Here is a 20,754-nt window from a genome sequence, read left to right on the forward strand (position 1 = left end):
AAATATACTGCAATTAATGAACAAATAATACATAATTAGAATTGACTTGATTAATCTTCTTTGTGTTGTCACTCATACATAAAAAGAAGGCTCAATAACATATTTCTTTAAAAATAAATACAAATGTAAAATCATATTTTTTTTTATTTTTTATTTTTTTAATTGGCCGAAATACATTGTCATTTTGAAAACTCCAGTAAGGCTTTGTGTTAGTTGCAAAATTACTGATGCAAAATAATTACGGGGAAAGAAACCTTAGTTACTTTAGAAATAATGTATTCTGGGGGGGAAAGGATCTAAAATTGCACATGTGGTTGCTAAAGGCTTTAGACTTTAAATTGCAATACAGCTTATCTCTCGCTGCAGTATAAATCCCACCCCTTTCCATCCCGTGCCTTAAGTAGTACTACAGCATAAATACTGCCCCGGCTGGTCATTTTGCTCCTCGTTGCATTACAGAGCGATATCAGCGCTGCTCCATTTACAGCTTGTTCCTCAGTCCAAGCTTATGGCAAATAAAGCCTTTTTTCTTTCTACTACTGGTACCCCTTTTACTTTTTAAAAATTCCGCCGAAAAAGAGAAGACGATTTACCAAAACTTTTGGGCCGTTATCTCACGTAAGTAACTCATTTTTAATTTGCGTTTAAAGCTATACTAGTAAACTGTAGCAGAGAAACATGTTACAACATGGCGATCGCGTTTTACAGTGTAGGTGGACAGATTTGATGCACTACCATTACAATTTGTGGTTTAAATAACTAAAGGGTTTTCAAAAATAAAATAACGTAAACAGAAACTACATCAGCGTTAATGTAATCTAAATACTGACGATCAACAAAATTAACTGCAAATACCTTAAGTCATTTTGCTCATAAGGACTAGGTAGTCGGTGAATCCGGGTTCTTCTGTAATTTAACAACAATCCGATGTGTTAGTGTTTGGTATCGAAGGTGTTCTCTAGTTTAACGTCACCAATATTTCGATATTCTATCGGACTTCGCAAAGGTCTTATGGAAAATTGTTGTTAATATCTATATATATTGCATGTTGGTTTATGTAAGATGATCTTCGGTAATTTAATTAGGAGTCTGAGACTGTATCAATCCGGGTCTTGCCGCCAGAGCTGACACAACCTAAGCGTGTATGTAGAGTCAACTTTATTATTTTTAAATGTGTATATATCCATGTATAATTTACATTTATGCAATTGCCATTTGTGTAATGCCTTACTTTGAAGGGTGGCTACATACATTAAAGGTCTTAAACATATTTTATTGCCGGGTGTGTTATAATGCGAGAGCATTGACTGAAGCCAGTAGGAGCTTACCCACTGCACTTGGCAAATTTAAGGGTTTAAAATAGTTTTTATGTGTCTTTTTTTTTTTTTTCACTTTACATTTTTTTTCTAACAAACTATACAAATGTCATGCGTTTAAAACGTCTTGGTCTACTTTCCAGTATTTTATTAATTTTTCCTTCAAATTATCACTATTTTTAATTATATTAATGTTATTAAACTTAATATATTGACAATGTCCTTCAGTACGGTTACTTGCGCGGCTTTCAAGATATGCGTTAGGCTGCGAGACCCGCCTCCGCCGATTGTGTCGTTAACTGGGCGCTGTCACACAGAGCTGCCTCTTCCATTGGGCCAAACCCGTGTGAGCAGAGTAGCCATTTCCGCTTCGAGTGATCTGAATGTGGAGTCGTGTACTTTTATACACACTCGTAACGGCGTCGAGCAAGTAATAGTACGACTGTAGCTACGTTTAGAATTGATTTAATAAAATCGGCAAGGTGTCCAGTTCTGTATGACGAAGAAACAACCTTAAAAACGCAATGTGGTGTCTCTTGCACTGGGCGCTCCGGTCCAAATTCCAGTAAACACCCAGGTCGGGTCCGTTGAAGTGCACACCTGTTGGCGACGTTTTAGAAGGAAAATGTGTAATTCGAAGCTTGAAGCTGGCATTACATATTTTTTAGAGGTGGATTGATGTAGTATCACGTTATAAATTGGTGTTGCTAAATTACTTCTACATATGAGCAATATTTAGTGTGTTATATAATAATAAATAATAATAATATCTGTATATATCTAATTAATTCCTTTATAATTGTCCAGAATTTAAGCGGGATATGCAAATAGATTACTGGTTCAGACAAGTTTCAGCCGGTTCCGGAAACATAATGCATTACAGTATTGTGGGCAATATATGCTACTTAACGCAAAACCAATATGAGGTATTTTGTCGGTGAAATTAGCTTAGTGATATTGTTCACATTTTGGGGAGCTAAGGTAATGGGTTAAATAGTAGATAAAGTTTGACTTTATTTTTGTCGCCAGATAAAATGGTAAATTACATTCTATACAAATGTAGATTACGTTAGTACAATTAAGTTATTGTTCTCCGATATCACTGCCTACATGACACAGATCCAGTAATCGTATTATACAAAAATGGTTTCATAACTATCTGATCACGGCTAGAATTGTAAGAGACTGAGAGCAAAGTTCAATTATTATGGCTTATGTTATTAACATTCTTTTATTGTACATGCATTCGAGTTATGTCAAAGGGTATTTTAATCCTTTCTTTCAACATCTGACTGGAAATACTATTTTTTATTTTAGTTTTTTAGAAATGGTAAATTTTCTTTGGGGTTTCGTGTAATTTTAAAAACTGCTGAATGAAGAGCTCCGGTTACTTGCAATACGGATGAAAAGCTGTGGATCTATTTAAAAGCACGTTTGTATAGTGTGATTCGAGCTGGGGTGGTATGTGTTGAAACCAGTAACGGCAGTTATTGGGTTTGTTGTTGGTACAGATAGTCGGACTATTTATAAAAAAGTAATACCATAAGTAACAATACAACTGTTGAATGAGGTAACCATCTGTGGTATAATATGGTTTTACTGTATTGATTACACTGTTAAAATATGATGACTAAATCCTTCTAAAATGTTCAGTGTTATATTTGGATTTATGAAATAACCTTAAGTGGCATGTGTTCCAAAATTGAACGTGTATCCAGTGTTGGTTTAGTTTATTAGTTTAGGTCATCCTTATTGGGTCAAACATTTTATTTTATTGTTACACTCCTCTTTGCTGCTGTTGACAGTCACTTAAAGGCTACTTGTCTTGGTTATTTCAATGTATGTGTGGTATCCAGACAAAATCAATATTGGTATGTGAAATGGTAAATTTTAATTCAGGTTTATTTGATTCAATAAATTTATTTTATAAACTTGATTCTATATAAGCAACAAGCTGGATAACCAAGATGCTCTTTGCTTGCATTTGTAGCAGTTGCAACTGTGAAAACTGGGTAAGGGTGTAATCTAAGAAATAATACAGTAATAAAATCTAGTGTTCAGAGTTCTTAACCATCAGTTAATGGTGTAGCATTGCTTATAGTTGTGACCCAGCTTTTTTTAAATGTATTTTTGATTGTGTGCACAGTACTATTGTTTGCTTTTGCTAAGGCTGTTCCTTGATGATCCACAAAACGAAGTGTTACCATCTTCTGCAGGGCACACTCTCTGTACAGGTGTACAACAGTTACCCAGAAGGACTAGGAGCAGCACTCTACAGGGAGCAGTTTGACTTCAACGCTGAGCCTCCTTGGGATCCTAGCTGATAGTGGGAGAGATCCATCTCCTGACTTGTCCATGTGAGTAGAGACTGGTGTACTTCTACTTTTTAAATCTGTCTTAATGGAATTAAATACTGCCTCATGCATTACTTTTAGGATTGCAACCATTTTCTGTTCTTTTTGCATACATGAATCTACTTATTTGGTTTCTCTTCACTTTACTCAGTCCTCTGAGACCACTATCCTTAAGGTTTTTGATCAGTAGCTACTGAGTCCAATAAAGCAATCTCAAAGTGAATTCTTATTTTCCTTTCTACCACATGACCAAATGCATCAAAATTCATACTTCAGCAGTTCACACTGAACGTTTTGCTATAATATACTATGTGTATGTATTTAAAATTCAGTAATCCAACATTTTACATAAGTGATGTAAGGATATTTGTATAAGCTTTCTGTGCTACAGTTGAGTGCCCCAGACCTGGACTATGGATTTGTTTTTTTTAAGATGTTTAGTTTTTCACTTATCTATTGTGGGTTAGTGTACATTTAAACATCAGAAGCTGTTTATCTAGAAATCATGGCCTTTGACTGAGCTGTAAGTAAATCTGCACATTTTTGTAAAGTGAAATGTTGCAGTGCAACTTCAAGCCAATCGTCAGTAATTCAGGGTGTATTGTCTTGTGACTAACCGTAAACTATTACATTAACAGTGATGCTGCAGTGTAGGTCTTTGAGGCTTCGTTGCTCTTGAGGGGGAATATCTGGCTGCCTGTCTGGAAGCATGTAGATAAATTCATTTAACTGGACAACTAAAAGCAGCTGTGAAGATCCAGCGACCTGGTCCCACAGAGGCGGTGCAGAGGCAGTGAGGGTGAAAGGCCTGTGGAAATGGCGTGCGCTCCAGCACAGAGCAGCATGAGAGCCGTCACTCAGTCAGACACAATGGCCAGTGACGCAAACTGGTCTCGTTGTTGCTACGGTACCTGTAAATTATCAGACAAAGCATTTATTAAGCATTTCGCCTAAACCAATTTTGGATTACCCTCACATGGCATTATGTAATGTAAAAAGTGTAGCTGTAATGCCCCCAATGCCAGTATTATATTTAGCGAATTCTATTAAGCGGCACCTTTTATGGGTCACTGCCAATGGGATTAATAGTAGTTGTTGCAAGTAATTGATGGGTTGAGCTGTAGACCTATTGTTTTCTCAGCCATTACACAGACCTTTGGAGTCTTGGTCGTGATAATCAAATTCTATCTGGGATCTTTTTCTTTCACTTTGATGTTGCGCTGATCTTTTTATTGATTTCCTGTAATTTCATTTAATATACGGCATTTGGTAGATTTATCCAAATTTCCAAATTCAGCTTATGTATATGATAGATTTTAAATGTTCAGATTGTGTATTCCAATATGGAACAAGTTGATTATCAGTTATTGCATTACTGATTTGGTTATTTTGGTTAAAAGGCCACAAATCCATTCACTTGTCTTTGTCAGTGTCATTTTATGAATATATTGCCAATATAACCTAATGGTGAATTGTCACTTTTTTTCCCCTTTATAGTTTGTTGCATATTTTAAGGACCCCAAAATAAGGCTCGTGTGAATTTATTCGGCAACTTGGTTTATGATCGTCAGCTTTGCGGAATACGGCTGAGATGAAAGGACTTGTCGATGAACCAAACTACACTATTGACCTTTTGGAGGAAGGCACGATGCTTGGAGATGTCATTGATAACCATATTTATGAGCAGGCTCTGGTATGTGTTTAGCTAGCAGAAAATAAAATCGCATTGCAACCTGTGGAGGATTTAATTTTATTCACTTAAGTCAAATAAGTTATTGGGGAAGTATAGTTGGACCAAAAAACAAATTATACTGCAGTAACCATATAGAAACTATTTTATAGTTTGATGGATCTGTTCAGTAAGTCAGTTTAAATACCTGTTTTTCCACAAGTGATAGTCATTCAATTTTGCCTCCAGTTCCCTCTAGTAAATGACATAACCACCTTGTAATTAATTAATGATCATTATAGTGAAACTGGTGCATTTAATCGCATTGTATTTACCTTGGAATGTTAGTTGAACAGTAAGCTGCAAAATATCCCTTTTTAATATTTTATAAAGACTGTTTTTAGATTGTGTTTTAATATATTGATATAAAAACTACTAGAATAATCAATATTGAAATTGTATGATTTAATTTCTTGAAACTTGTCAACATTTGGAAAAAGTCAATTTGTTATTAACTATTAACAGCAGGAGGTAAGATTGAAATTGACGAACAGCCATGGGTTAATCTGCTTTGAATTCAGGGTATTGATTAGGGTTCACTTACCGTTTGCAACAGTGTGTTTTAAAGAAGTTGAACATTTTTATATATTTTTTAAATTGTCCCTGGTCTAGAGCATACTCTTGGCTGAAAATCTTTTGTAGCTCTTAATGATGAAAAGGGATTTCATGGTGTATTTTCCTGGTCTTCAGGCTGAAAAGAATGCATTTTTTGTGGCCGACCTTGGGAACATAGTAAAGAAGCATTTTCAGTGGCAAAACATCATGGCACCAATCAAGCCCTTCTTTGCTGTGAAGTGTAACACAAGCCAGGCTGTCATTGAGATCCTGGCAGCCCTTGGGACTGGCTTTGCCTGTGCAAACAAGGTAATTTTAATATTTCTATTGCATTTAACTTAAAACTCTTTTGAATTAAATTACTTTGCTTGTCTTCAGTCAAGAAGTAGGTATTACAGGTTGTGTTTAGGTCATCATATAAGTTTTTCTGTTCAAACTGCAATTTCCAAGTTTTTACAAAGCTATTGTGTATATGTTTTTGTCATGCTGCATGGAAATAATTTTTGGGAATACGTGTATGTTTAAATCCGCAAACTTATAAAAATTTAAGTCTCTTATTTTGGGAATGTGTACATCTTGCTTTCTAATGAAACCCCAGAAAGAAAACTACTGTTCAAATGCAGAGTGAAGTAGCAGTCAATCTTTTCAGCCCCAACAGGCAGCTAAACCCAAACATTTTCCTAACAAATACCAGGGTCCTCAATACTTCAATAGTGTCAGTTTTAAATGTACTTCTGTTTAACTTGTTATTGCCAACATGACACTGAGATCTAAGAAACCTGAGACCCTTTTAACATGAGTTGGGGGGTGAAAATGGGAAATTGTCCCCTACTGAAGAGGTACATCACTATGCTTTGTGTACTCTGTCACCAGTGGCCTGTTCTTAGTGGTGAAATGTGGTGTGGGTTCAGGTTTATGGTTATGGTTTGTTTATGACTATTCATTTTGTCCATTAGAGTGAAGTTGCTCTGGTACAGGGCTACGGCATTGCTCCAGAAAACATCCTCTATACTGGCATGTGTAAACAACTGTCCCACATGAAATATGCTGCTAAGAATGGCATTGATCTCCTTGTGTGTGACAATGAGACTGAACTTCAGAAGATTGCACGTTGTCATCAGAATGCCAAGTAAGTATCTGCTGGTACCAGTGGTTAACCACTTAATGTAACTAGTCCCTCCAGAATTCCGAGTTCATGGAATGATCACCGAATTTGCCTTATTCTGCAGAATTCTCTTCCTCCCACAGAATCTATCCGAATAAGCCGCATGTATTATGGTTTGATCTGGTATTACTGTCATAGGAGGGATAAAACTAAATTGCTTAACTTTAATAGTTTCCTATAGAGGCAGGTTTAAAATTGAGTTTTTTTTTTTTTTTTTTTTAACCAAATAGCGTCGGATCAAAAAGTAAAGTTGGAAATGTAATCTGTAATCTTCACGAGGATTGCAGCAAGTTATATTGTACAGTCTGCAACAAAGTCCTGGACCACACAAGGAAATCAACAACTGATGGTCATCTCAAATCAAATTGGCACACAAAGTGAAAGTCCTGTAGTGCTGTTCCTCCCAGTCTGAACTAATTTTAAAATGTTGTTCTTATCAACTATACATAAAACAGTGGCTCCTAAAGACTGAAAAAGGTGGATAACAAGCCTTATGTACACAGGCGCACTCAAGCATGTTAAGTAAAGTATGTTAACAAATGCAAAACAATTGCTTCCTAGCCTAGCTAAATCCTTACCAGTGTGTTATGCATTAGTTGATGCTATGTATTTTGGTTTACAAGCATCGCTGTGTACATGTGTAAAGCCTGTCTCTATGAATTTAAAATATTATTTGCACTGGCATTAGGATTGGCAATATTACAAATTGCATATCGCTGATGATGAATGTTCAAACCTCACGATATCCGATATCGGCTCACTGGGGGGGCGGTGTGTGTTGCGCAGGTGTGCTGTGGGGGGTGGTGTAGTGGAGGTACACAGCTGCTGTGGGATTTAAGTGTTGTGCCTATAAGTTTTATATGGCCATTTGTATCTCTCATTGAATTTACATGTTTTATATTTAGTTTCATGTGGTGACAATCTGCATTTTTCTGCAATACATGGCTGTGCTTAATTAATACCCTGCAGCTGCGATAGTAACTTAAACAGTTTGTGGTGTGAAACGGTGGTCAAGGTGTCAGTCAGGTTGATCACCGCTGTAGCATCCACACATTTCCATGGCAGCTGTGTCTGAAAGAACTTCAATGTAAGAGTGTCACCTACTGACGGTTAACTCTCTGGGGTCTGCCTTTTGCAATTCGTCCTGGGGGCAGGATGAGTGTTCTACATTACTGTAATCCTGTCACTTCCATAAGTGCTCAAAGCTGTCACTCCCGAAAACCGCAGGTCTTTAGCTTTCGAATGAGCCTAGTTATGGCCATTTCCATCTAAGCAATGCTTGACTAGAGGCTCTCAAAGAAATGCGTATCTTTTTTTTTTGGTGACACCCCAAAGGGGTTCCCTGAACCCTGTCCATTACTGGCGAACGGGTCTGTCACTTTCTTACAGGGCAGAGTTGTAACTTTCCAGTTATACCAAATACGGGCATATCCGAGAAAGCTAGGCTGTGCTTGGCTGTTTATGTGCGCTCTCACAAACCGGGAAGGCAGGGTGCATACAGAATAGATGTGATTCACAGACTGGGGGGCTAATTATTATTCAACATTGAAAAATATATAGTCTAAAATGTATGTGGGTAAAGCTTTTTCTGTCAAGTACACTAATTGAGATTGTGATTAGTCATCCATGACCAAGTGCTCCAAGAATAGTGTCATAGTGTCAAGTTTGAGTCCTTGCAGCCATTTGGGATTTTTGTTTCCTATTACAAATCTTTTTTTTATGATTGTAGGCTACTTTAGATTTGTAAAATTACTTTGAATTTGTATGATGGGAGAGGACAACTTTTTGTGCTTCAACCTTTGGATAATTTAAGATAAAAATGGCGAACTTAAAGTTCTTGGCCCGGAGCATGCACAAACAACATAACTGAAAGCATGTTTGTGAAACATTGTTCTGAACTGAAATTGGGTGATCCACCTAAAATTAGGGCATGTTTATCACAAATACTTTCCCCATTAATACATTTAATTTTTGTCTGCTGTGTAGCTTCGATTCGGCTGAAAAGAACCATGCTCAACTGTAGAACACGGGCATGGTATTGTCCAATGGAAAGGATGTTACTGTGGTCTGTCATCAGCCTAGAGATCTTTTATATATTTTTTTTCCCAATTGCAGACCGTGACTCTATGAACATCTAGCCAATCCAAAGACACTCTGAATCACCCCATTCACCTTTCTCTTAGGCTCTTGCTGCACATTGCCACTGAGGCCCACAGCGAGGGAGAGGAGATGAGCATGGTTTTTGGCTCCACACTCAAGAACTGCAGGCACCTGCTGGAAAGTGCAAAGGAGATGGGTGTTGAAGTTGTGGGGGTGAAGTGAGTACCTTTTATTTATTTTATTGCTGCGGCTTTTGGGATGGTTGAGTGCTTAACCCTGTGACAAAACATTCCAAGCGGTGAATCGCAAATTATTGCCACTTCCCACTCTTAACATATGGTTAACTTAGGCAGGAAGGTCACCTACCAATATATCTCCCCCTCTTCATGCTTTCATGGTTTTCACTATATTCCTTGTTTATCTTCCCAGCATGTCCGTGTTTTATGATGAAGACAATCCTTTGCTGTTGTACTGGGTTTTCTTTCCCTCTGGAGTTCTTACAGAAACTATCTCCTTCCCCCAGATTCCATATTTCAAGCTCTTGCAAGGATCCACAGGCCTATGTTCATGCAATATCTGATGCTCGCTGTGTCTTTGACATGGGGGTGAGTGGGCAAACTTGTACTTTCAGTACCCTTAACCTTTTAAATTTTGGCTTTAATATAAATGCAATAGTGTTTTACTCTGCATTATAAATGTGGCATTGGTATTTTTAAGGAAAGTAATTGAATGGGTTTTCTTTATTGACATGAGCAGCATGTTTGAGCCACTATGTAGGCATTAGTATAATTTGATACAATGTCAGTTTAGTGAAACATTTATGACCGTTCATGATGTTTGCATATTTTGTCAGCATAATAAAGAAATATTGTATTTCAGGAGGAATTTGGCTTCAATATGAGCTTTCTGGATATTGGTGGTGGATTCTGTGGGTCCAGCATTCAGTTGGATGAGGTATGTTTTAGCTGGCATTTCTGCTTTGTTCAATTTTGAAAAATCGCTCTACAGAAGTAAATTTGATTAAGGGAAGAGTAACTTTTTTCTTCCCCCTCTCTGCCTGCACAGATATACAGCACAATCCGGCCACTTCTAGATGTCTATTTCCCAACGGACTCTGGAGTGCATGTTATTGCTGAGCCTGGAAGTTACTTTGTAACTACTTCTTTCAGTCTGGCAGTCAATATTATAGCCAAGAAAGTGGTTGCGAGGGATCAGGATGATCAGCCTCAGGGTAATACTTGATTTTTGTCAACCTGTTGAAATGTCTAAAACCTAGGTTATCCTTTTATCTTGTTTTCTTACATTAGCATGTTTTATGTGCTTGTATTTTTTATGTTGTGCCACTTGACACCACCCCACTTTTTTTCACACTGCTCCAAAGTCATTCTCAAAACCAATTGTGATAATGATGAGCACAGGTTGCATTTAGTCTGACCTGGACATTTGTTTTTTCCCTCCAGAAATTAAACCATCTCTGAATGATGAGCCAGCGTTTATGTATTATATGAATGATGGGGTGTTTGGGTCTTTTGCCAACAAGTTACTGGAAAAAACTATTGCTGCCCCTTCTGTTCATAAGGTCAGTGGACAATTCCATATGTGGTCATGAGGTGAAACTGAAAAGTGAATTAGACGGGAAGACTCTTGAAATAACAAAATTGTATGCTATAATTGTATTTCTACTGCTGGAGTGTCCAGTCTCTTCCAGCCTGTTTGTTTTTATTTACATAATATAGCTGCAAGCAGCAGTTCCCAGCAGCCAAGTATGAAAAGCAATCTAGACCTTAAGATGTGAAAGTTTATGGGAATCCATCTAAAATTACTGTCTATAGAGTTCTAAGCTAGTTTTGACATTGAGAGATCAAAGGTCATGGTGGATCAACTATGTAGGGTTGCAGGTTCACTGAATTTGTGTTAGGTTTATTTAACTGGTGATCCACTTTCAACTGATATAGATTCATACATACCATGACAGGAATAGCAGTCACCATGAATGGTTGCTCCCACCATACAAAGATTTCATTTTGCAGTTAGGTTGGACCATTTTATTACTTCTAGTAGACCACTTATCAACATCCCAGCTACTCATTTATACAACTTATATTAGTCATTTATTAGATTTAAAACTTGGCACTGTGGACATTAAACTACAATCTTCTAAAAGCATCTGATGCACATTAGCTGGTATTTAATTAAAGGAACAATCTGATGGACCCAGAAGCTAGACTCGGAAGTTATGGGAAACTATTTTATTCAATGTGGTTATTGGAATATAGAGTTTCTGTGTATTTGAGTTTTTCTGAGGATTTTACATAACTGTAATGAAAAGCATTTTTATTTTAAAGTGGGGAAAAAATAGATTTTAATTCTTTATTCCTAATTATATTAAACTATTTTAGCTTGTACTAATGTAAGCATGTCTTTAAGAACAAAAAGTCAAAGTTGTTTTTATTTTTATTTTATTATTTATATACATCTCAGAAATTAAGTAAGGAAGAAGCAGTATTTGCCAGCAGCTTGTGGGGCCCCTCTTGTGATGGTCTGGATCAAGTTGTTGAACACTGCCTATTGCCTGAACTGAATGTTGGAGACTGGGTTGTTTTTAACAACATGGGTGATAACACCATGGGGGAGCCATCTGCCTTCAATGATTATCAAAAGCCTCCAATTTACTATCTGATCTCTGCATACGATTGGTAAGGGTTGGTTTTCTTTTTTAAATACAATTATTGTACACTTCTAATCTTCTATTGCAGTATTATTGATCTTATCCTGTTGTGACAATTCCTAACCCCTCCCGCAGTTCTTGTGCTTCACATGCCAAACTTTATACATTGATGCACCATAATACCTAATATGGTAGTTGTGCTCAAATGGATATGATTGATATTATACAAAAATAATTATTGATCAAATGCATAAAAAAAATTTGCAACACATTTTTGTGAATCAAATGTTCAGTAGTCCCCACTAGTCAATAATTCAGAAACAGATTGCCATGTCATTTTCGGGGGAAACGCTGCTAATATTGTGAAATTTGATTTATATGAGGCTTCAGGACTGATTTATTCTGTTCTTGAAATAACTCTTGAAGCTTTTGTGCTAATAAACTTAAACTTAATCAGAAATATGTAGACTATATAGCTTTTGTATGCTTCTTCTCTATTAAAAATGCAGAACGTGGCAGACCAGGAGCCAACACATGAATGCGCACACACAGACTAACATGAGACACTAACAAAAGAAATGCAGACCTGTGGTGTAATGTAACTATGTAAACCACTTTAGTATATGGACCATAAATGAGGCTATCCCCCCCCCCACTGTTGTCCCCTACAACATTTAAAGTGTAGTGTAAGCACTCTGGATATGGCAATTCATTAGGGCTGGAGAGAAGAAATGAATGAACCATGCATGCGCATACACACAGACGTGGAAAAATAAAACTGATGTACACACACATTTCTTGAAATTATAATTTTGGGTTTTTGTGTAGTAATATGGTTGTAGTTGTGTAAAATCACAGTATAGTATATTGTGATGTACTGTGTTAACTGTAGAGCAGTGTACCATGCTACAATCTGTCAAATGTGTGCTGTGCTAGCATATAAACACCGTAATGTACAGTAGTGCAATTTTGAACTCTACTTCTGCCTCATGTTCTGTAGTAACCACAGTCTGTATTGACATCAAACTGCAGTGATCTACGATGAATGCTTGCAAATGTCTTTATTTTAAAATATGATATAACCATGACATGATACATGTGATATAAAGTAACTCTATAGCTCCAGAAGAAGTAACACTTTCCCTCTTGTCACAGCGCTTGCCATTTGCATCTCTTACACTGCAGCAATGCTGACTAGAAAGTGACTGTTGCCCATTACCTTATCTGTATTCTGGCTAGATGGAGGTCTGACCATGTCTGCACACGCACATGCACACGCACATGCACACGCAGACCAGTGGTAACATAAGTAGCTGGTATACTTTATTAATAATATATATTAAAAAAAAGAAATACATACATATAATGCATACATTTATTTATTCGCATACACCCTTAGCCAGGGTGACTGGATAAGACCATTATAAGTGCAGTACAGTCTAAAATTACATATCAACCATAGTACAAATTACATGTTCAAAATTACATGAGTGCCAAAGAAAAGGCTGCATGACTTTTGTCCCCTACAATATGCCATTGCCCTCTACCATATTTTAATGATTGATACACAAAGAGGTTGTAACCTACAGACACTACTAAAATGATAGGTTGCATATGCAACCGTGGTTATTTGAGAAAAGAAGCCTTGCCCAAGGGGGAGGGGTTTTTAGTGCGCGCACTGGAACATATCAAAGACAATCGTCTTTCAAAGCTGCCATTGGCCCTTGTGCCCGTCACTCAAACAGGACCCTTCTACTTCCTGTTTGTATAAAAGTAGATGTCTGCACAAAGACAACCCTTGGGTAGTGCTTCTTTTCTTGGATAACCACAGATGCATACGCAACCTATCGTTAACATTTGAGTTAGAAGCACTGCCCAAGGGGGAGGGGTTACAGTATAACCAAACTGTCCCAAGGGAGGAGGCAGTGAGCTGGTAAGAGTGCCTGCCCCGAGGTGTACCTACTAGGAGTCATACCAACTCTATGATAAAAACCACAGGGGCCCCTTGGGGCCACAACTGGGTTGCCCAGATGCAAAGACCGCAGTCACACTGAACTGGGAAGAAATAAGGAATGGTGTATCCATGGGGCCACAAGAACCTTGTGCCTACCGTGAAGCCTAGTAATAGCAGCCTCCTTCTCTACTAGCATGGCTAGGAGCGGGGGCCAATACCAAGACCACACCATATAAGCACAGGGTGTAGTCTCGCACCCTGTGCTCAACATACAGCGGGCTAACCAGTCTTGATAGCCACTGCTGGATAGTACAATTAAATAATGGGACTATATACACAGCGGGGCAACAAGAACCAACACAAGTGTCTTCCGCTGGACATAGCAGCAGTGGCCTCCAGCACATCTAGCATAACTAGGGCAGGGCCACAGACTGCTGGGAAAGGAACTATATGCATATTGAGGCACACGTGCCCTCGCTAACAACGTGTCCACACTCAAGTTAATAAGGAGCTGACAAGCTCAACTGTCTATTCCAATGAACAATATACACTGCGGGGTGCAGGAGCCAGCTTGTGTACCACACGCAGGACACAGGAGCAAGTTACACACTGCCGACCAGCAGCTAGTGGTAACAGATGCTCTACTGATGTCAGTAAATTAACTATATACACAGCAGTGCACAAGTAAACTCAAAGCCTCCTGCTGAATACAGCAGCAGTGGCCCTCAGCATAGCTAGGGCGGGGCCACAGGCCTGTTGACAAAGGAACTATGTACAATGGAGGGGTACAGGTGCAAAAAAACATCTCCCGCAAAACGGACACACGCAGGGTGAACGGACAGGGCATGTAAGTCGCTCACGTGTTTTGCCAACGTGTTTGCCAACAAAAACGCCGTCTTCAGTGAGCCCAGAGGCCATCAACCCTGACATGACATGAGGAGATGGCGGCCAAATAAACCTTGGATGTGGATGGGGACTTGCCCAGGTCCAACAGCTCCTGCAGCAATTGCAGAATGATACCTATATGGCAATTAACTGGGTCATGAGACTTCTCCTGGCGCTACCAGCAGAACTGTCACTCGTTCCTGCCTGATCTTCTCCAGAACCACTGGGAGAAGAGGGAATGATGGGAATGCATAGAAGAGACAGTGCAGCCACCCCCAGGGTCCCTGACTGATCCTGAACGGAGAACCATAGGGGACAATGTGCGGACTGCCGAAGCGAAGAGATCCATCTCTGCCCTGCTGTAACGGCTCCAAAGCTGCTGGTGGAGGCACCATTCCAACACCGGGGGGGCCTCCCCGAGAGTGGAGGTCTGCCTCCATGTTGGAGATGCCCGGACAGTGGGCTGCTCTGATGGAGCGCAGCTGAGGCTATGTGTCTATAGAAGCAGACGACGCACTAGCTGATACAGTGACCTACCTGCCTGTTGATTTAAGCAACCACTGCTGTGTTGTCTGTTCGCACTAAAACATGACTGCCCAAAGGGCCAGCATGAAGTGACAGAGACCGAGGAGCACAGCTCATAATTCCAGGGCGTTGATATGGAGGGCCCTGATGGGCGCCGTCCCACTGACTCGGACTCCCTGTCCATTACAGACGGCTCCCCAACCTTTCTTGGAGGAGTCTGTTATCAAAACCACTTAGTGGCAGATTGGCCACAAGGGCAGACCGAGGGTTAAATTTGAAGGTCTCTGCCACCAACAGAGCTCCTTCTGGCATTATTGAGTGACTGTCAATCGACGTGCTCTGTCGCGCCAAGGATGCATCCCATGGGACCTGAACCACCACTGCAGAGGCCTTAGATGAAGGAGGGCGAGGGGGAGTGTTTGGGACGCAGCCGCTGGAAGGCCCAGCAGCCTCTGGCAAAGGGACACCCTGACGCGGGCTCTCAACCGGAAGAGGAAGAGACATGTGCGTATGGAGGCAACTCTCTCTGGCACCAGTGTGGATAGCATGGCAATGGAATCGAGGTGCAGTCTGAGGAACTGCCCGTGCTGAGTTGGCACAAGACAGCTTTTCTCTCTGTTGACCGGAAGGTCCACCTCGGAGAGGCAGTCAAAGATCAGGCTTGTGTGGCTCTGAACCTGCTCCCTGGAGTTTGAACAGACCAGCCAGTCGTCTAGATAATTGGACACCAATGCCGAAATGCTGGAATTCACCTTGGGGAAATTCACCAGCCCCGCTTCCTGTGCACCCTGGGTACTGGCGTAGACCTCGCTTGCCCATGCTTGGGTGCAGGTCGTCTCCGGGTGGTCCCAGGTGGAGTGCAGCTCCGCCAGGAGGTCAAGCAGTAGTGGGATGGCCAGTGTGTGCCGCTGCAACCGCTCCCCTCTCTCAAACCTGGAGGGTGGGCTCCACTGGCCAGGGAATCTGGAGGGACTCTACAGCCCGCTGCGCGACTGCCCAGAACTCAGCCTGATGGCCCGCCGAAGCAGGGAAAAGATCCTCACGATGAGACTGACGGTGAGGAAGACGAGGGCCAGCAATGGGACAGAAGCCCCAGCAGTCACTGGCCTGACAGAGGAGACAGATGGGCTAAGGGCTAGGTGGAAAGCAGTGGGACACTAGGTGCCGCGCTGTTTGGAATCCGGAGGGCTCACGGTAGAAAAACCACCAGCCAAAGCAGGGCTTAACACACCAGAACCACTACACGGATGAGTGAGCGCAGCAGACCTCAATCCAGTAAACTGGAAGAGCAAGACCTCCTATAGCTGCAGTCACGGGCTGTAGTGCGGGCGCAAGCCCCTCTCACAGGCGAGGTCTCTTACGACAGACTGAGGCTTAGGCCGGGCAGCAGGCCTCGGCTATTATTGCCGCTGCGTGCACTCTCGCTGTGGAGGAAAAAGGCCTGTGGACAAAAACCAACACAGCGAACTAGCCTGAATAGTAACAATAATATTAATATTAAACGACTAGTTTAATACTAGTTTAACACAGAAGCTCTCGTCTGTCTTCACGAACCAAGGCAAAGGGCAAAAAGAAAACCCCTCCCCCTTCGGCAGTGCTTCTAACTCGAAAAATAACTACTGTGGTATCCGTACTTCTGAGGTACATATTCCTGTACAGTGCTAACAGTAATACTACTGCTGCATTAATACACTGTCACTGATTCAAATATTACTACTCCTTAACTTGTGTTTTGACTAAATATGGTAACAACTAGCAGTGAAACTGGTCTGGGGTTTAACAAATAGCGTACGACAACAAGGTTGGCCTGAACACAGACATTATAAAATATATATTTATATAAAATATAAATGCTCCCATATGACACTTGGCACAAATGGTCATGTACCACACCTTCTATTTTCCTTATTGGGCTGGAATTTACATATTATAAAAAGGTTATGATGTAAAAACTTCTTAATTACTGTTGGGTGGGGGGTTATTTACATTGTATGATCAGTTACTACAATAATACTCGCATATGATCATTAATTATGACCACACCCACTATCATATTTCAGCTATTAACCTACATGCCTTTAAATACAATTACCAATGCATACTATTCCTGAATTATACTACTACTAGAATTACAATCTACCACTGATATTTATATGTATACTACAATAAAAATACATATCCAATAATATCTCGCACAACAAGTACTGTCACATGCACACTAGGTATTTTCAGATGCATTAAATACTAGTTTTGTTTGGATTTTCATTTCTTCATTCATGAGAACTTAACGCCGCTCTGGCCTTGCTCACTCTTTCCAGTGTTTGTACACTTGCTGTAATAAGACAGACGCTACATACGTTCAAAACTTCAAAAATTATTTGAAAGTGATGGCCTTAATGTGCTTATGTGTTATTGTTTAATTTGTCTGTATCTGTGGTTTACAATTAAATCATGCATAAAATAGGATAAGTTCAATTCCTGTTTCTAAAGATATGTTTTATAATAGGTACGAGATGCAGGATGCTGGAATTACACTGGACACCACAATGAAGAATTTCTTACTGGTTCCATCTTGCTTTCAATTAAGTCATGAAGATATTTCCACCCCAGCTTAATGTGGCTTTAGAGAAGTTATCTGCCTGTGCTTTTGGTTGTATAACTTGTCTGGTCAACATTCCAAGTTGGAAAGAAGCCACAAAGGGGCTTGAATGTGTTTTTGGAGAAATTGGATCCAGGCAAAATTAGATTTGATCTTTGATTTCTAAATGGTGATTTAGAGCTGCTCTAATAGGAAAATATATATATCTAATTTCCCTCACCCATTCACCCCTATTAAATAGTAAAATATGCAACAAAATGGACGACTTGGTAGAGATGGAATCCTACTGCTGGGTTTCCTGCCCAATTAAAGTTTACATACATGTTTTGTTTTTATTTTATTTTGTTTATATATACCTGTTGCCAGTCTTGTAAGTCACTTGTCTGCTGAACATGGTATAGTTTTCTGTAGAAAGCCAGACTGATTTCGAGAACCTGTCAATACATAGACTATGTAAATTTGTGCTTTGATCTGTAGTGAAAATGTGAAACTAGTCTACATCATTGCTTTGTGGTATGATGACCTGACCTAACCCATGTGTGATTGCAATAAACCTTTGTATAGGTTTGGTTATTTTGTCACATTTAGTTGAAATTGTCAGGTTTTACAATGTACAGAGCAGATTTAAGCTCAATTTGCAGTATCCCTATACAGTATAGCTGTAGTGTCAATTTGCAGTGTTACAAAGGAGTATTGTCATTTTAATTTTAATTTCAATTTAGGGTTTCTTTTTCATGCCAATATGTATAATTCCATTCATTCTAAATTCAAAATGTGTGTGTACACGTGTGTGTGTGTGTGTATGTATGTATGTATATGTATATATGTATGTATATATATATATATATGTATATATATATGTCACATATTTATACTCTTTAAAGTGGCTCTCAAATTGCACAACAATTACTTGATATTTGGAGCTATGTAATGTTTTCTCAGTGAGCACAGTTCTTTTATATGTATGCTTTCATGAAGCCACTTTCCAAAATTCTCAGCCCAAGACACACAAGATTTTATGGTCATACTGAAACATTGCCCAGAGTGTACATGAGCTGGCATCGATGACATGCACTGGGAAATGTTATCTTCAGTTTTAGTCACACTGCTTTGTGTGCATCTCTAAGAAAAGTATCACCAGCAGAAATAGGCAAATTATCATTTTAATTTAAGAGACTTTAGCAGGAATTGCCCCATTTTATTTTAATTTTTTTCTTTTTCTGTAAAAGCAACAAAAGGCCCACTCAGCTGAAAACGGTTTGAATATTTTATAAATACCTAAATTGTGTATGTGTATATATACAATGTGTGTATACACAAATATACACACGTATATTATATATGTATGTGTGTTTGTACAGTACAATTTTATCCAAAGCACTAATGGACCATAGCCCGTTTTTGATTGTACAACTGCTTGTTAAGGTCATGAAATTTAAGTAATTTAATACACATTTTGACTGAATAATGGTGTACTGATATTTTTTTTTTCTTTTAGCATTTCTTATTTTGCATGTAAAGAGCAACCATCCTTATTTATTCAGGAAAACAGTGTACAACATTACACTGGACAGAAATTAAATAAACAAAGATTTATTTTTTGGTCTCCCTGAATTTTGGTCAAATCTTGTGCTTTTATTTTTCAATAACAATTTGTACAACATGTTAATTATGGTTTTTATATGAAGTAGTGTTCCTATAGAACTTGTACACATAGTGCTTGACAATTTTTCTTAATGAATAAAACAATCCTGTAAGGCAATATACAATAGAAAATTGTGCATTGGCTGCTACACATTCCATGTCTATCTCCTAGGCTTTAATGTTAATGTATTTTGGATATTGATAACACTTAGTCACTCTTTTCCAAACGTTTCTACAGTTACAGATTGAATGGGCACACCTTGCAGCTGCTCTAATAAAGTTACCTCAAAACATGCGCTGTGTTCATGTATCACAAGTGCAGATACAGTAGACCACCTGTACAAATACATAACCATATCATAACTTCAAAATCAAAAGTCATGGCTTTGAAATGTGTATGAAACCATATGCCAGACTCATGGTTGTCAAAATAGCTGTGAAGCTGGTAGGTGCATTAAAAGGGATTTACAGCTGGAGGTGATCAATTGTAAAAAGCAGGTCATTGGACAGCTATTTAATTTTAAAAGTGCTTTATTATTAAATGTAAGTACAGTTTCCATTTTTCTAAAATATTTTAGTGCAGTACTTGGTTTTAGTAGAGTACAGTAGGTTAGAGAAGTTACTGTAGTGTGTTGAGTTATTCAACAATTTTGTAAGGAAGCAAACCTTAACTATTCAATTTCAATCATGTACTTGTGTTTGTAAAACATGAATTTCACTGATATCTAGAAGTATGATGTGTATCCTTGTTCCATTTAACCTTTAAATTAATTAGAAGCTGGCTTCTCACATATTGACAATGTCCAACATTGGATGGCAACTGGTGGGTTGGTAATGTGCAAAATCCATGGTATGCCCTACTGTCTGTTACCTAGTTTACGTAGAGAGGTGGGACTCTTAAGTGACTAACAATAACTGGGTCTCAAGGCTAATCTCAAGAATGTCCTTGTTTTCTGTGGGTAGTTTATTTCATAGTTGATATATTAAACCTGAAGACCATTTTAATTCAGATTTTTCCTGTCCAGAGTCCAGGTAACAACTCCAGCTAAATTTAAACTGGAAACATTTGAAGAACTTATGCATAAATTGCTGGAAGGTAGTGCCACAGCCAATCTAAATACTACATTGCTACAATCTGTATGTTTATGTGCAGGTCTCAACAACTGATTTAACATTGGTCAAAAGGAAAAAAAATCTGCTTTATTATTTATCCTGATATATGATATACAGACGGGTGACAAAGGAAAAACCTGAATGAGT

The 20,754-nt window shown here is 38.9% G+C and overlaps 1 protein-coding gene across 4 annotated transcripts in view; it reads left to right on the forward strand.

Moving 5' to 3' along the window:
- The first annotated feature begins 427 nt into the window (after positions 1–427).
- Positions 428–20,754, forward strand: part of azin1b (antizyme inhibitor 1b) — a 31,190-nt gene continuing 10,863 nt past the window's right edge. Inside the window, exons 1-12 of one of the 4 annotated variants that reach the window (XM_066691274.1) lie at positions 428–618; positions 3,533–3,673; positions 4,309–4,577; positions 5,168–5,363; positions 6,090–6,263; positions 6,911–7,083; positions 9,303–9,437; positions 9,743–9,824; positions 10,099–10,173; positions 10,285–10,450; positions 10,680–10,798; positions 11,701–11,915. In XM_066691274.1, coding sequence (XP_066547371.1) covers positions 5,262–5,363; positions 6,090–6,263; positions 6,911–7,083; positions 9,303–9,437; positions 9,743–9,824; positions 10,099–10,173; positions 10,285–10,450; positions 10,680–10,798; positions 11,701–11,915 — 1,241 coding nt within the window. In that variant the 5' untranslated portion in view covers positions 428–618; positions 3,533–3,673; positions 4,309–4,577; positions 5,168–5,261. Of the gene's footprint in view, positions 619–3,532; positions 3,674–4,308; positions 4,578–5,167; positions 5,364–6,089; positions 6,264–6,910; positions 7,084–9,302; positions 9,438–9,742; positions 9,825–10,098; positions 10,174–10,284; positions 10,451–10,679; positions 10,799–11,700; positions 11,916–17,757; positions 19,465–20,754 lie in introns of those variants that run through there. The other 3 variants (XM_066691275.1, XM_066691273.1, XM_066691276.1) reach the window with 3 other exon arrangements.

Source organism: Amia ocellicauda, chromosome 18 (genome assembly GCF_036373705.1).
Source record: "Amia ocellicauda isolate fAmiCal2 chromosome 18, fAmiCal2.hap1, whole genome shotgun sequence".
Classification (NCBI taxonomy): domain Eukaryota; kingdom Metazoa; phylum Chordata; class Actinopteri; order Amiiformes; family Amiidae; genus Amia; species Amia ocellicauda.